This window comes from Ovis canadensis, chromosome 5 (genome assembly GCF_042477335.2).
Source record: "Ovis canadensis isolate MfBH-ARS-UI-01 breed Bighorn chromosome 5, ARS-UI_OviCan_v2, whole genome shotgun sequence".
Taxonomy (NCBI): Eukaryota; Metazoa; Chordata; class Mammalia; order Artiodactyla; family Bovidae; genus Ovis; species Ovis canadensis.
The window spans coordinates 56283047-56298659 of record NC_091249.1 but is presented as its reverse complement, the minus strand read 5'-3'; the positions used below and the strand labels follow the sequence as shown (position 1 = coordinate 56298659).

Genomic DNA, 15613 nt, shown 5'->3' with positions numbered 1-15613 from the left:
TTTTTAAATACTGTGTTGGTTTCTGCCACACATCAACATGAATCAGCCATAGGTATACATATGCCCCCTCCCTCTTGAACATCCCTTCCCAAAACTTAGGTTTTAAAATCATAATTTTATAGTACATCTTAACAGGCAAACAGATCTCCCCTTTCTCCAAAACAGACATACGTTGTTTTTCAAAACTGTCTCAGCCAGAATAAGCCAGATATAGATGGACAAATTCTATCTGATTCCATTTACCTGGGATCTCTAAGCAGTCAGGTCCACAGAGACAGAAGGAAAAGGTGCTGGGGGCCCAGGGACTGGGAAGAGAGAATTGGTGTTTCCTGGGGACCAGAGTTTCAGTTTGGGAAGATGAGAAAGTTCTGGAGATGATGGTGGGGATGGTTGCACAACCGTGTCAATGTGCTATGCTTGTGAACTATGCAGGTTAACATGGCGGAAACAGCAAACGTGGTTTACAGTCTTGGATGTTCTTAGATTTTTACTCTTGCTAATGAACTCTAGAATCAGTGCATTGATTCTCTGAAAACTCCCTTTTCTTCTGATTGGGGGCTTAGTGGAGGGGGCTGGGTGCAGTCCTGCCCACAGGTGCGGGGCCTAGATGCAAGGTGTGGATGTTCCACCAGCAGTACCAGCTCTCCTTTGGGGCCCCCCCAACCCCTGCTTGTTGCTTGGGGATCGGTTCTGCTGCCCGCAAGTCCCTGAGATTGGTCCAGACACCAGCCTCAGAGCTTCAGGAAGTGGGTACCTTCCCGATTGTGAGCCTGGGTCAGGCCATGCCTGAAGGTGGCACAGCCTGTTAAAGTCCTTTGGTGGGGTCACGTCTGGAACCATTTGCAGTCCAGGCCGGGCTCCTCACAGGCACTTGGGTGCCTGGAGCAGGGTGCTTATCTTACCTCCTCCATGGAGAAGTGGAGGTCCCCTCTGCCCTGCGGAGCACCTGGAAGTGTTCATAGATCTATTCACTCATTCTGTTTTAAAAACTTAGGGGTCAGCAAACTTATTCTATAAAGGCCAGAGGGTGAGTGTCTTGGCTGCGCTGGCCAGGTCACCCTGCTAGTTACTCAACTCTGCTACCCCGCAGGGCAGAAGTGGCCACAAGTCACATGCAACCAGAGGGTATGGCCTGGGCTTTTATCTTTGTTTGCCAAACTGCAGGCCGCCTTCTGGGCTCTGAGGAAGCTTAGGCAGGGGCAGAGCTCTGACCACCACAGATGGTCTTACCTAAGCTTGGGGAGGACTGCCGTTTTTGGGGAGCTGTCCTGTCAGAAAGGGAGACCTAGCAGGTTCTACCGTGATGGGGTGTGAATCCACGTCATTCATCTCGTGAGTAGCTGGGTCTCTTGCTTAGCCATCCCCGGCCCGCCAGGATAAACCTGTAGGGATGGAGGCAGAGCCTCGCCTCTTGCTGGCTATGCTGTCTCGGACAGTGGCTACTGTCTCCCTGAGGCTCTTCAGTCCACGCAGGTTTTCTGAGCCAGGAGTGCAGGGAAGTGGTGCCTTCTGTCTGTGTCCCCATGGCTACCTGGGCCCTATGGGGTTGCCCTGCCATGTGGTGGAATTTCTATTCACAGCTTCCCCTGCCTCCCCAGGCCCAGCAAGGAGCTGGAATCATTGCTCAGGCCACTGCTGCCAGAGGCAGGCTCAGGTTGAAGACTTTATTGTATGCAAAAGGAAAGTACTTGACAGAAAACTCCACTGTGGGAACTTCCCGTATTCTAACACCAGTGTCCAAACCCGCTCTCGTGTAAAAGCCAGGTTGTCTTGAGGCCAGCCGGCCCACTGTCCACAAGGCGTCCAGCCCTCCTCCCAGGTGCCCTGTGACCTCTTCGGCCTGGCTCAGGGTGGGCAGGGTCCTCCATCACAGCAAGTCTGAGAGCGGGTATGCAGAGTAGCACAGGCAGAAGCTTCTGGGAAGGCGGATCAGTAATGCCCTGGCGGCTGTGGCCGGAAGGAGAGGCCTCTGTGACGTGTCCACAGGGGCAGGACCTGCCCGCTACCCCAGCTACACAAACTCCGGCTGCCTCTTGCAGCTGTTGCCCCCTACCAGCCGCCCACCACGCAGCCTCACAGCTGGCAGCCAAGCTGCAGCCACATTGTTGCACCAGTTGGTGGCGTTGTACTGGCTGGTGGTGATGCACTGGCTGGTGTTGTTGCACTGGTTGGTGTTGTACTCGGAGAGCCTCTGGGCTGACTCCTCCCCAGGGGCCTCCCAGGCCCCAGGCCCGTACTCCCCGGCTGTGGCGCCCAGCTGCTCTTCGCTGCCGCTGCGGCTGCCCTGACTGCCCTCTGTGCCTGCGTCGCCGCCCTGCCTCTCCAGAAAACTGAGCCGGTGCAGTGCAGCCCCACCTGCTGGGGACTGCAGGTCTGAGGCCTCCTCCAGCTCTGAGTCGGAGTCGTTGGAGGCGACGTGGGGTTCTGAAAAGTCCAAGGGAAAGGGACAGAGATACAGAGGGACAGATGGACAGCCTGTGAGCTGGGGGTGGAACCACTGAGCATCCACCTCTGGTGACACCAAGAGGCTCCCCTACCCCCCCAGCAGGCCTGTCTCCCTGCTCAGAACCCTCTCAAATCAGGTGCAGGGTCTCAGACACTTGGGGTTGTTTCCATTTCTGGGTGCCTGTTTCTTGGACCTGGCAAAACACCTTGAAAGGGTATCTCTTTGCAAGGGTTTATAACGGATTAAAGACAGGTGACACTTGTGTCCGGGGAAACAGTTCAGTCTGCAGCCCTTGCCATGGACCCACTACATCACCCACCATCTGCCCAGCACCTCCAGGGCCACCCCACTCACCAAGGCCCCCATCCTCAGCCTCCTCTGTCAAGGGAAAGGCCGCACCCCCGCTGCCCCCCAGGTACGGTGCCTGGACCACCACCTCAGGTCGCTGGCTGGATACCCCATCCTGCAGAAGCAGAAGAAAGGTCAGGGAAGCACCACGGTTCTGGCCATGCCACGTTCCATTTACTCTCTTATAAGTTAACCAAGTAAAAACCCTAAATACCATTAACACCCGCTGCAGCTGAGCATATGAGGGTCCTCAGCCCCCATCCCGTGTCTGGACAGGCTGAGCTCATGCAAAGGGGGCTGAGTCCCTGTGGACACCAGCACTGGAGCCACTGTCCTGACGCAACAACCAGGCATGTCCCCTCCACAGCCTGCCTCCCCTAAAGGCAGCTGATGAGGGGTTAAAGATGTGCAGTGGGGACTGAGTGTGGGACCCAATGCTGCCTGGAAATAAGATCCTCTACCAAGGAGAGCAGCAGGTTGGACACAGCTGAACTGTGTGGGAGCCAGGACACAAGGACAGGCTACAGCGGGGGCAGAAGTGGGAAACCAGAGGGGCCAGGACGGCTGGTCAAGTGCAGGTTCCATCCACAGATCTGAACCCACACTTCACCCAGTTCTTTGCTTAAAATGTGCCTTGAATGCCCTGGACAGCCCTGTCCAAGCCAAACATCTCCCAGCAGAGCTCCCTGTCTAGTCCCCCCATAGGCGAGCAAGGTTCCTGGCCCCCACCATGCTCAGAGCCCTGCATCCCTTGTCCAGAGTGGGCAGCCCTCACCTGGCCCCCTGGGGCCTCTTCGGGCTCCTCCTCGAAGACCAGGCTGAAGTGGGCGATGAGGGTCTCCACGATGCAGGCCTGGTGGGGGTAGTCCACCAGCGAGGAAAGGGACACAGTGGCCTCAGTGGGCCGGGGCCGTAGCAGCGTGGGCCCAAACACAATGCCCAGGTTCCCTGGTGTCATCTTGTTGTCCTGTTCCACCTCCACGATCCTGGCGGGTTGTAGGGTGCAGGGGCAGGTGTGAGCAGCTCCCAGGACCCCGCCACCCTTGCCCCTGGCCAACTCGGCCCTCACCTGCGAAGGTGCCGCATCAGGTACCGCAGTGTGGCCCAGTTCTCCCGAGGCAGGTCCCGTAGGAGTTCCCGCAACCGGCCTGCCATGGCCATGGCCGCAGCCTCGCTCTCTGTGGCATCCGGCCGACCCCGAGATGCTGCCTTGGCCTCGGCCTCGGCCTTCAGACTGTCTTTGGCCATCCCCACAAGCTCATGGTAGAGGCGGAAAGAAATGAGCGGCTCAGGCAGCTGCAGGGTGGCAGGTCAGGTGTGGAGGGTCAGTAGGCCTGGCCCACAGACTGCCAGTCCGGCACTGGCCCCGCCCTTGACAGCAGCCCCGCCTCTAGGTACAGATACTGACCACGCCCCAGCTTAGCAACCACGCCCCTTCCTAGCTCTGGTCATGCCCCCAGCAGGCTCCCTGTACAGCCTAGGAATTGCTCTGCCTTGTCACCATCTATCTCACCTGGCGCAGATAGAGTTTGAGGACATTGCTGATGTCGTGGGGCGACGCTTGCGACAGTTCCACCAGCTCCTTGCCGTTCTCGAAGGCCTGGCATAGCTTCTCTACACGTGTCTTCACCCCATTGACCCGGTAGATGCCCTGTGGAAGCCTGCAGTTAGCAGGGGCCCATGCCTCTCCCTCCCTGTGCAGTCCCTTGGCTGGAGTCCCCACCGCTATGGTGGCGGTGGTCACCTTGGTGCGCAGCGCCCGCTGCTCGATCTCAAAGATGCACTTCTTGATGATGAAGGGCACGCCGTCGGGGGTGCTGCGGGCAGCATGTCTGAAGTCCTGGCCAAAGAGCTGCAGACGGCCCTGCAGCTTCTTGTGGCCGCACTGGATGGCCAAGGTCTCCAGGCACTTCTTGTGGCAGGCCAGGCAGCACTGGGGGTGGGCAGTGTGAGCAGCCCTTCCTGGCTCAGGTCCAGCTCAGACACCCCTGGCTACATCTCCTGCCTCATCTCAGTGCATGCACGCGCGCGCACACACACACACGCACACACACACACACACACCCCACCCTACCCCACCCCTGACTCCCCGCCACAGTGCAGCTTCTGAAATGGTTTTCACCCTTCAGCCTGGGCTCCTCCCACTGCTCTGGCCCCACCTCCAGACCGCAGGTGCTCTCTCCCCACATGGGACGCACATCCAGGTGCCTGGCTCCCCTGGACCCGACCGGGACCACTCACCTCCTCACACTCAGCGCCCTGGAAGTACACGTAGCTGTTGCATTCCCGGCACTTGGCCGGCGTGCGGAGCTTCCGAAGCCGGTGGGTCCGGGCCGCCTTGGACAACCCCACGTGGCGGAAGGGCCCGCTGGGCATGGCCACAGGCAGCTCTGGAGTCATGCCATTGAGGTCAGCTGGTGGGGAAGGGGGAAGGTGGTCAGTGTCACCAAGGGAGGTAAGGGCCAGACCCACAGAGAGTCTCCAAATCCCTCCTTCCCCCACTGCCCCTTCAGAGGCTCCCTCACCCTGATCAAAGGCTGACGCCCCTACACTGCCCTCCTGGTCGGCCAGCTCCTCGTTGGACGACATGGTGCCACAGGAAGACATACGCTCGAACTTCTTAAAGTCCTCTGAGCAGGAAACAGGGTGTCAGAGACTCCCCCTGCACCCCCACCCCTGCTGCCCACTGCACAATGAGCCCACTGAAGCCTGGGATGGGTCGCAGCGTTCCATCTCCCACTGACCCAGCAGGCCCCTTCACCTGAGCCAGGGCTGGGGTCCAGACTGGCCTCTGAATCCGAGATGGAGATGGGCCACGACTTGTGTACCTGGTGGCCCCGCCCACCTGTGAAAGAGGTATCCCCAGTGAAGGTCTGAGGGGGGCTCCAAGGGGGCCACGTCCACCCCCTCTTGGTACTCACTCCTGCGCTCCTTGGCAATCTCTCCCTCGCTGGGCCCACCGTCCTCCGGGGGGCTACTGGCAGCCTCTGCCCCCACAGCATCACTGACATTGAAGCTGCTTTTCCGAGTACGCAGGACTGGGGACCTGGTAGGACCAACAGCCAAAAGGAGGGGCCGTGATGGGGGTCACAAGGGCTCCCTGCCCCCGCCTTCATTTCAAGCAGGGAGTCTGGCTCCCTGGGCATGCACAGAAGGTAGTGTACCAGGCACTGGCGGGCACGTGGGGCTCGAAGTCGTAGTGCACATCAGGCTCCTCGCCGCGCTGCAGCTGGCGCACGTGGGAAGCATACTGCTGTCCTGGGTCGTACAGCTTGCTGCTCTCATACAGCATGTGGAAGTGCACGGGCAGTGGGGCCGTCTGCGTGTGCATCATCTGGTAATAGGAGATGGTGGCCTGTGGATGGGCGGGAGGTGAGCGCTAGCGGTCATGGCACCTGACAGGTAGGTGCTCCGCCCAGCTCTCCAGGGGAGCCCCAGTGCGCACCGACTTGATGGTCTGGTCGCTCTGCCGGATGACCTCCTGGATCTGCCGTAATGCCGTCACCTTGGTATCCTCCAGCTCCTGCTTCTGTGTTTTAGCATCGGCCACGCATGTACGGTATGTAGCCATTGCTTCCTCTGCCTGGGGTGGGGGCAGGAGGTGGGCGGTTGCCCAGGGAAGCATTAATCCAGGGTTCAGCCCTCAGGGCATCTTCAGGTCCCACAAAGAAATCAACTAGGTACAAAAGGATGGGAAGGCATTCCTGCCAGGAGGCAGAGCCTGGACAAGGGACCAGAGGTGGGCAGTTCTGTACAGGGCATGAGGATCTGTCACCATGGGCCTTGCCCTCCATCACCGGCCCTCACCTTGTTCTTGGCCTCCTCCTCCAGGCGACGACGCTTATCCAGGGTCTTGGAGGCTGCACCCCCTGCACCGGGCCCAATGCTGGCTTGCTCCTCCTCCGCCTTGGCCACCAGGAAGCGGGCCTTGTCATGGTCCTCGCAGCGCTGCATGTAGCCCTGCTTGGCCTTGCGGAGATTGGACTCTGCCTCTTGCTGTGGGTATGGCAGTGAGCAGATGACCCCGGTCAGTCAAATACACATTAGAGACTTCTACCACCCACACCTCTTGTGCACAGATCCTGTGGCCAGTGAAACAAATGGGACTGATGGTGGAAAAGCAGGAGGTAACACCCATAGTGGGACCCTGGAGCCAGCATCTGGCCTGCCTATTTTACAGCTGGGGAAGGTAAGGCACAGCTAAGCTCTGAAGGAGACACCGACGACATCATCCTCTGACACCTACACCCACGCCCACCACAGTGACTTGCGCTTTTGTCTCTTTCACTTCCCTTCTTACAGGCAAGACCAGTAAGGTCGCCCAGACAGGAAGTGAGGCACCCTCAAAGAGGACTCAGTTAAAACCCAGTGAGCCTTCTGCGGGCCACACCTTCCAGCCTACACCATCAGAAGCTCAAACATATAGGAATTCATATGAGTACTAGTAGAAACCATGGAAGAATTCGTTTAAGTAAACATAGCACAGGGAAGGCCTTTCCATATGTGACATAGAACCAAGAAATCATAAAAGGAAAGACTACTACTAACGATCATGGGTTTCAACTGGGAAAACAGGCCAACGGGTTAAATCAAAAATCAAAACAATAAACTGGGGGAGAAGGAGTCTGTAACACATATCATCCAAAGCTGGGTTCTCTAATAGGTAGAAAGCTGTGGGAAGTCAATAGGAAACAGGCTACTGTCCAGTCCAAGGTGAACAAAGGATATGAACTGAGAGCTCATAGAAGAGGAAGAGCTTGGTTGTGGCTCTGGAGGTCAGCCTCCCTCTCATCCCCTATGACCCAGCCATTATCTTTTGGGCACTGATCTGAGATGAATGCTAGGTCACAGGTCTGAGTAACAGGGGCAAAAGCTCATCACAGCAGTGATGTCTGAAACAGCAACAGCTCAACCACAACTAAACTCCATCAATAGGGATGTACTGAAATACGCCATGTGGCTCTGTAGCTGAGAATACCTAGCTAAGAAAAAGGCAGGAGGGGTTTCACGTGGACTGAGACGGGGCAAGTCCCTGAATGTGGAGGTGTATTTAAAAGCTCAGAAGCAGAAGGGGTACTTGGCAAGCTGTCATCAGGTGTGCAAAAGTTGGGGAGAGGGGCATTTGCCAGACATGCTAGACAGAGCCACAGGACTCCACTAACTGGAGCTGGTTTCACCACCGACCCTGTTAACACATCTAAAAAGCAACACAAAAGATACTAGTGCCTTTGGAACTGCCCAAAAAGAGGTGAGAAGAGTAACCTGGAGGAAGAACCTGGAGCATCCACCAGACCTGGATGAGCCCGTTTGGTCTACCCCAGACCTGCTCCTGGCAGCCACAGTGTTCCCCTGTGACAGCAAACTCTGACACTGAGGGGGGCCCCAGGGCCAGGGCTAGGGCCTTTCCTGCCACAGCCTGGAGGTCAGGAGCCTGAAGCAACTTGGAGGCAGGACCTGCCTCACGTGGGCACAGGGCACTCTGCACGATGTCGGCAAAACTTGGGAAATCTTCATCTGGGTGCGTACCAGAGGACTGCACACGCGCGAGCTGGCTGCCCTGGCCCCTCCCAGCCCCCGTGCCCCACCCGTGGTACCAGCTTCCTCTGGGCGCGGTGCCAGGACTCCTTGATCTCCTTCCTGCGCTTCTCATGCTCGAGCCGCCGCAGATTCAGGGGCTTGGGGGAGACAAGTGTGAGTGGGGACCCCGGCACCCTCCATTCCACCCACCCTCCCAGGTGCAGCCTACCTGCATGAAGGTCTGGGTCAGCAGCGTGCCCACTGCCTGCACCAGGCCGTGGCCAAACTCCAGGTCCTGTTCTAGTGCCAGTGAGTAGATGGACAGGAGGGGCATGTGCGGCTGTGGGGTGGGGCCGGCGTCAGGGTCACGTGGGGGTGGGCCAGGAGCCCCCCTGCTCCCTTAACCGCCCTTGTACAGTCTGGAAACCCCTTTCTTCCAGTTCATCCTGGAGGTATTGAGACTTACATCCAGGCCTGAGGAACCCTGCCCGATGCCCCACCCACCCACACACTCCCCCCAAGTTCCCCACCTCCTGCATGACACTCTGTCTGCAGTTCTGGACGATCTTCTGCAGGCCTTTGGCAAAGTCCATCTCTGCAGGGGAAGGGGTGTGAGGGCAGGGGGGCAGAGGGGCCCTCCAGCCAGACCCCACCCTGCAGGCCCCAGCTCTCACCCAGCGCGCTCCGCTTCTCCAGGTAGCCGATGAGGTCCTTCATGTATTTGGCCATGTTCTTGGCGTACTGCAGGGCAGCGTCCACGCCCCCCTCACAGCGCTGCAGCAGGGTGTCCACGTCCTCCGGGGACAGGCAGCCTGCAGAGTAGACACCCCTCAGCCCAGGCTCCACCCCACCCAGCCCTCCTTTGTCCCAGCCCACCCCTCCTCCCATCCACCACCTCAGTCCTCTGCCACTTGCTGGGCTCAGACTCACCCGCATCACACTCCTCGCCACTGGGGGGGGCACTCTCACTCCCCTGTCCATACAGGTTCTCCATGGACTATATCAGAAGGAGACAGGTGAGTCCAGCCTGGGCTGGGCCCTGTTTGAGGCCCACCCTGTAAGAGACAATCTCCGCCCCTCTGGACAGAGTGAGTGGCCGTGGTCCTCAGAGGGAACAGGGGCATGCACTCACCCTGCCAGCCTGACCCCAAGCAATATGCAGGCCACCCTTGCTCACCTGGCCTGGGTCCCCAGGGGGCACTGACAGGAGGATGCTGCTGTCCACTTCACCCATGAGGAACTCGGATACACTGCAGGGTGGAGGGGCAAGTGTCAAGGGGCACATGGGTCCACATGGGTCTCCACCCTTCCCCACCCCGACCCGTCCCCAACCCTACCCCATACTCACGTGCTGCTGAAGGAGACAGCAATGGTCTCCAAGGCCTTCTCAAACTCCTGCTTGTCTGACTCATTGTTGCACTCATAATGGAAGGCTAGGGACAGACAAGGATGAGAGAGGTTGGTCCAATCTGTTTGGGAGGTGACCAACCGTGCAACTAATTGAAGGGGGAGCATTGGGGCTGTTGTGTCCATCACACTCCTATGTATCCTTCAAAACCCACTTCAAACATCCCCTCCTTCAGAAAGCCCTCCCAGACAGAAAGCCCTCTGTGCCTTGTCCCAGCCGGCTGACCTTTGACTTTGGCAATGAGGGTGCCAGCAGCCGTGAGTGTCTCCACAGTGTTCAGCAGTGGGTACTTGGAGATGACCTGGCGCATCACACGGAGGGCCTCACCCAGGCACTCATGGGCCAGTGGCCGGCGGGCCTCAAGGAGTTCTGCCAGGTAGAGTGGGTATGAGCAGGGAGGGAGGGAAAGCCTGTCCACCAAACCACCTAACCCTAACACTTCTCTCCCCAGGTGGGGAGACTGAGGCAGAGGTGGGAGAAGGCAACTGCCTGAGGCTCAGTGTGTGACCTCAGGGGGTGGGGTGGGGTGGACTGTCCCTCTCTGGACTGCTGGCCAGGTCGACAAAGGCCAAATGTCAGTCTAGACAGTCCTGCTTAGAACACGCTTTCCTGTCCCTCTAGAAATAACCTTCCACTGTCGTCCAAGCTGCAAAGCTCTGTTCAATTCTCTCCTGGCCCTGCCGGCCTGGGAACTGAAGTTTAAACACCCCATTATCTCTCTCCAGACAGCCCCCCCTGTGAGGCAGGCCCTGTTATCACCTCCATTTAGAAGGTGAGGAAACTGAGGCACACAGGGGAGAAGTCATTTCGAAAGGATCACACAGCTTTTCCATTTACAATAGCTCTGAAGATAGAAGGACACTGCCTGGCTTTATCACGAGGGCAGTGGGAAGCCATGGAAGGTGTTAGAGCAAAGAAAGGTCAAGGTCAGATCTACATCTTTGAGGGAGGCTTTAAGTGTCCTCCTCAGATATTCTGAACTGGAAAAAAAGCAGAGTGTGCAGGCAGAACATGCACCATGTAGTGGAAACAAAAGTGAAGAAACTTGTAGATGCTGAAGGAATGAGCAGGCCTACTGACACCCAGGAGGGGCCTGCCTGTACCTCCCCCGCCTGTGTGCTTCTCAGGTGGGGGAGATACTCAGCCTGGGAGGTGATACTCAAAAAAAAAAAAAAAAAAGGAATCTGGAAATAGGTGTCTGATCCCTTTTCAGCACTGAGGACTCTCACTAAATAGCACCGACAGGGAGACCCCTATGGAGTCCTTGGCCCCAACATTCCCCGGATTCAGGATTTGCGCCTGAATCAGCGGGGAACTCCGGGAGGCCGGAAGGAGCTTCAGGAATCCGGGGAGGCTGGCCACGCCCCTTCCCCAGACATTCCTCCCAGGCACCCCCACCCCTGGTATCTCCAGGGCCTCCGCCACCTGGGTCCCCGCAGCACCCCAACCTGGGCAGGTGGGATCCTGGCGAAGCCTAGACATGCCCAGCTCCGCACCGGCTAAGGTAAGCGCCCGGCAGCCCTGTGTCCCCAGTGGGCCGGCAAATACCCAGAGCGCCACGTGCTCCTGACCAGAGCCTGCACCCCCACACCCCGCCCATTCCCTCACCTCGGGGCCCTGCCTGGCAGCGCACAGGCCTCTGGTCCAGCGCGGGGTGCACCGTCCCGCAGATACACATAGTGTACCGTCAGAGCACAGGGACCGTGAATGCGCACGACGGACTAGGGTCTTTAATACCGGGTCTTCATCAGCCAAACCGGCTCTGGCCAGTCCGAAGACCCCGCCCCCGCCGAGGAAAGCTCCGCCCCCCGGAGTCCCGCGAGCCCTGGCTGGGGTTCTCTGCTCCCCAAACTCAAGAATCAGGACTCAGACCCGAGTAGAAGAGGAGACGTGACTCCATTTGGGATGGGGCTGCCAAGGGCAGACAGGGAAACAGGCCCAGGTACATGGCGTGGGGAGGTGCAGGGAGACCCTGCCCGCATGGATCCCTGCTCTTATTGCCTTCCAGGCCGAAAGCCGTCTGGCTATCCCACAACTACCATTGTAGGCTGAGGACCTCTGGTCACAGCCAGCATCCGTGCAGGACGTGTCGTTGCCCCATTTCACAGATGAAATACCAGGGTCTCCCAGGCCGGCAGGGGCAGCACCAGCATTCAAACCCAAATCCTCTCTACTCCAGGCCCTTCCCTCTGCCCAGGGCTGCCCCAAGGTGCAAAGAAGGGGGCCCCTGCCCTGGCCATCCTCCTGCACAATGCCCACAGGCTCAGCTCCGCCCAGGCCTGGCCTCCAAGGAAGCGCTAGGATCGGAAAGGAACCGAGATTAGAGAGTTTCCCCAGGAAACTCTCCAGCTCCACCCCAGGACCAGATAACCCCACAGGCTGACACCACCCCCACAGCAGAGGCTTGGCCAGCAGAGGAGCTCCCCATTACAGCCTTTAAAATGGAGGTCCCTCTCCAGGTAGAGGTTGAACCCGGGCTCTGGCTCAGGTGAGCCGGAGCCAGGGGGCCACCCTGAGCCTCAGTTTCCTCATCCGTAAAATGGGCACATGAAAGGAGCAGGCCAGGGTGTTTAGCATGGCCCTGGCACTGCGGTTTCCTGAAGGAGAGATCACAGTGCCCTCCTTGGCTGTCAGGGACAAACAGGAAGCAGATGAAAATAACTCGGCAGGCAGGAAGCTGAGCTGTCAGCGGACGCGTGGAGAAAACGGAACTGCCATCCACAGCCCGCTCACTCCTGCAGCTTGCGTGCCGGTCCTGCCCCTCGTCCCTCCTGAGTCTCTCTGTCCACACCTCAGCCTGCCTCTCATTCACTTCAGTCCAACATGCAGATCTGACCTTGTTCCACTTCTGCTCTGACACCTTCTATGGCTCCCCAGCACCCTCAGGATAGTACCCAGGGTCCCTCTGCTTGCCATTCTCAATGTCTTCAGCCTTACACATTTCATACACCTGAACCTTATTCCCTCAAATGCATCTCTACTTTGTGTTTCTATGCACATGACATTCTCTCTACCTCAATGCCTTTCCTTCCTAGTTGCCACTGAACTCCTATTCACCTGTCAGAACCCTAGCTGCAATGTCTTTTTCCACAAAGCCCTCCCAATCACTTCCTTCTGAGCCTCCCCAAGTCCTTCCCCAACTCTGTGCTGACCCCCTAGGTTTTAAGGCCTGACCCTGCCTTCCTCCACCCAGGCCTTGGTGTCCCTGCCAGTTCTCACCATCATGCAGAACACACTCCTTCAGTTTCTCAAGGCCCTCGGCAAAGCGGGCCACGTCAGCCAGCAGGTGGGAGATGTCCTCCACGGTGTCTGGGCAGGGTCCCTGGATGGGTGCCTCGGCCAGGCTGGCTGCAGACAGTGGGCTGCGATGGCTGCGGCCCAGTGTCCAAGTGCTGGTCCCCGACAGAGGGAAGCCAGCAGCGCTGGCATGGCGGCTCAGGCTGGTGGGCCTCTTGAGAGTGCCCGTTGCCTTAGCATTCGAGGCCACACTTGGTGGTTCTAGGCCGGGCCCCAGGGACACTGCATCAGCCCCATCTCTCCTAGGCAGCTCCTGGGAGGGTGGGGGGAGCTGGTAAAGCAGGTGCTCCCATCGAGCCCTGCCTCAGTTTCCCTGGAAGTGAAGTGGGGCTCTGGAGGGTCTTCAGCCTGACCCCATAGAGGTCAGAGGCCACAGGTCAGAGGGCTGAGATTTGGTGCCTTGCCCCTCCCACACCTGTTACCCAACGTCCTCTCCTGGAGCTTTCACAAACAACGTCTCTGCCCAAACCACAGCCGGGGTGGGGGAGGGGCACCCCACTTCCGGAGGTAGGAGAGGGAGGGGGGTAAGGGGGAAGGGAGGGGGGAGGGCTGGGGTCTCCTGAGCTGTCTCAGTAGAGGCCACTGCAGATGCCTACTCATTGGTAGACACCTCCTTGGTTCCTGTCCTCTGACGGTCCAGCAAACTCCTGAGCCCACAGACACCGAAGGCCCTGTAGATGCCCCCAGGCTTGCACCAGGCCTGTCCCTGTGGGTCTCCTTCCACACTCTGCTCCCTATAAACCTTCTGCCTAACAGCCTGGCTATAGCTCTCACATCTAACGGTGCCTGGAGACCCCAAATTCCCTGAGCCCCCACCTGACAAAGTCCAGGCCCAATGCACTCACACCCTGGTACCCACCCCACCACTCCCTGGACCCCACAGCCGGCACTGGACAGGGTGGGAGGGTGCATGGCCGTCCCAAGGACTCCTACCGTAAGCTGAACGCGAGGATCCCAGCCCATCCTGCGAAGACCCTGCAGTCCAGCCTGGTGGGGGCTGTAGCTGGCTCGTGCCCCCCGCCACTGGCCCAGCATGTCACTGCCTGGCCCTGCCCTGCCGGGCCTGATCACAGGGTGTTCTCCTGTCCCCGTGCTGCCCAGCTGTCGCTCCAAGGTCCCCGCCCGCTCCGTGCTCCCCTTAGAGGCTCACTCACCCCCGAGGGCTGTGGGCAGGGGCTTCCCGCCCGGTTCTTTTTCGAGATAGATGGGGTTTTCATGAGCTCTCTCTTCTTCCTGGAGAACATGGCGGGGCCGGGCCCGAGAAGCCCAAGGGGGCCTGGCTGGGGGAGGTAGGCCAGGGGTCTCAGTGCTACAGCTCCTGGTGTTGGTGGCCTCGGGACCACATTGCTGCTGGCCACCCCCTCCTCAGCTGTCAGGCTCACGTGACAGGCACAGCCCTCATTGGCGGGCGCTTCCCCCCACAGGAAAAGGCCTCCGGAGGCGGTGACTCAGACCCGCCCCTGACCCTCCCCAGCCTCAGCCTCAGCCTGCCCCTCTGCACAGTGGGCTCGAAGGTGGGGTCCCAGGCCCCACCCCCAGCTTCCGCTTTCCTGAGCTCTGCGCGTGCACATTCACCAAGGTGCCCTGCGTGGCGGCAATGACCCAGGCAAGACACCGATGCCCTAGGCACAGTCCTGGCAGGGACACAGCGACTGCAGAGATGCTCACCCCCACTCAGCCACACCCAGATGCACCCAGGAGTGCAGATACCTGAACACAACGGACATGTGGGGACACAGACTTTGATGTGTACTCAGAAGCTACCCAGCTCCACAGATGCCATGGGTACCCTGGACACAGGCACCTGCCTTCCAGTCCTCCCACTGCTCCTCTGTGTGGCTGCCCTCCACCCTTTGGCAACCCCCCCTGCAGACCCCAGGGAACAGTGCAGGGTATAGTGGGTTGCCTTCCCTCCATCCATCTCCCATCCCCACCCCTGATTCTACATTCTGGGGACACTCAGCAGGACAGGTTAACCCTAATGCTAACTGCTGAGGCCACCATGCCACCTCCTCCCTCCCTGGCTTGGCCCCCAGACCTGGGGCATTGGCAATGTGTATAGCACCCCCTGTACCCTTTCCCCCCATAACCACCTCTTCTCTTGGAGACCCCCTAATCTGAGCCTTTTCCCCTCCCCCAGTCTTCCTTCCCTCCCCTTTTGGAATCTCACACCCTCATCCCCTACCCCTTCCCGACCACTGGCCCCCACTGACCTCAGGTGGGAGGGGTGGATCTCCAGGGCACAGGGCATGCAGGCCACAGCACCTCACAGCAAACCCAGTTCTCCAGGCCCGGGTCCATCCACTAACCCATCCCAGAAGGCCCTTGAGGATCCTCTGCCCACCACTCATCGCTCTGGATGCCAAGATCGGGGGGTGAGGGCCGGCTGCAGGGCTGGCTAGCTGGTGGGCCTCTGCCTGGTTGGAGGCCTGAAGTCTAGGCCACCCCTTTGGGCTCCCCCAGCTGCCCCAGACATTCCTGAGCCCTGACCTCATGCCCACTTCAGATCCAGCCACTCACAGGTACCGCCTTCAGGCGCCAGAACTACAGGGGCACTCAGGGGCTCCAGGAGCAGTGTCCAGGCTCTTATGAAGGGC

At 59.1% G+C, this 15613-nt stretch overlaps 1 protein-coding gene across 6 annotated transcripts; it reads right to left on the bottom strand.

Annotated features, from left to right (window-relative positions):
* Nucleotides 1-1650: 1650 nt before the first annotated feature.
* On the bottom strand, nucleotides 1651-15476 carry ARHGAP45 (Rho GTPase activating protein 45). Of its 6 annotated transcripts, XM_069591944.1 has the most exons (24): nucleotides 14171-14419; nucleotides 13950-14079; nucleotides 12939-13269; nucleotides 9945-10088; nucleotides 9660-9744; nucleotides 9489-9561; nucleotides 9242-9308; nucleotides 8986-9123; nucleotides 8842-8906; nucleotides 8541-8651; nucleotides 8389-8469; nucleotides 6602-6790; nucleotides 6240-6377; nucleotides 5959-6149; nucleotides 5716-5840; nucleotides 5556-5639; nucleotides 5320-5424; nucleotides 5036-5208; nucleotides 4539-4727; nucleotides 4308-4445; nucleotides 3864-4090; nucleotides 3570-3780; nucleotides 2801-2909; nucleotides 1651-2424 (listed from the first exon to the last, which is right to left on the bottom strand). In XM_069591944.1, exons 2-24 carry the CDS (start codon nucleotides 14049-14051, stop codon nucleotides 2012-2014), a joined length of 3489 nt encoding a protein of 1162 aa, XP_069448045.1. In that variant the 5' UTR covers nucleotides 14052-14079; nucleotides 14171-14419; the 3' UTR covers nucleotides 1651-2011. The 6 variants fall into 6 exon arrangements, with proteins under 6 accessions (XP_069448045.1, XP_069448044.1, XP_069448046.1 ...); XM_069591943.1 differs by lacking the exons at nucleotides 13950-14079; nucleotides 14171-14419 and adding an exon at nucleotides 15230-15476; XM_069591945.1 differs by lacking the exon at nucleotides 13950-14079 and having other exon boundaries at nucleotides 14171-14540.
* Nucleotides 15477-15613: the final 137 nt, after the last annotated feature.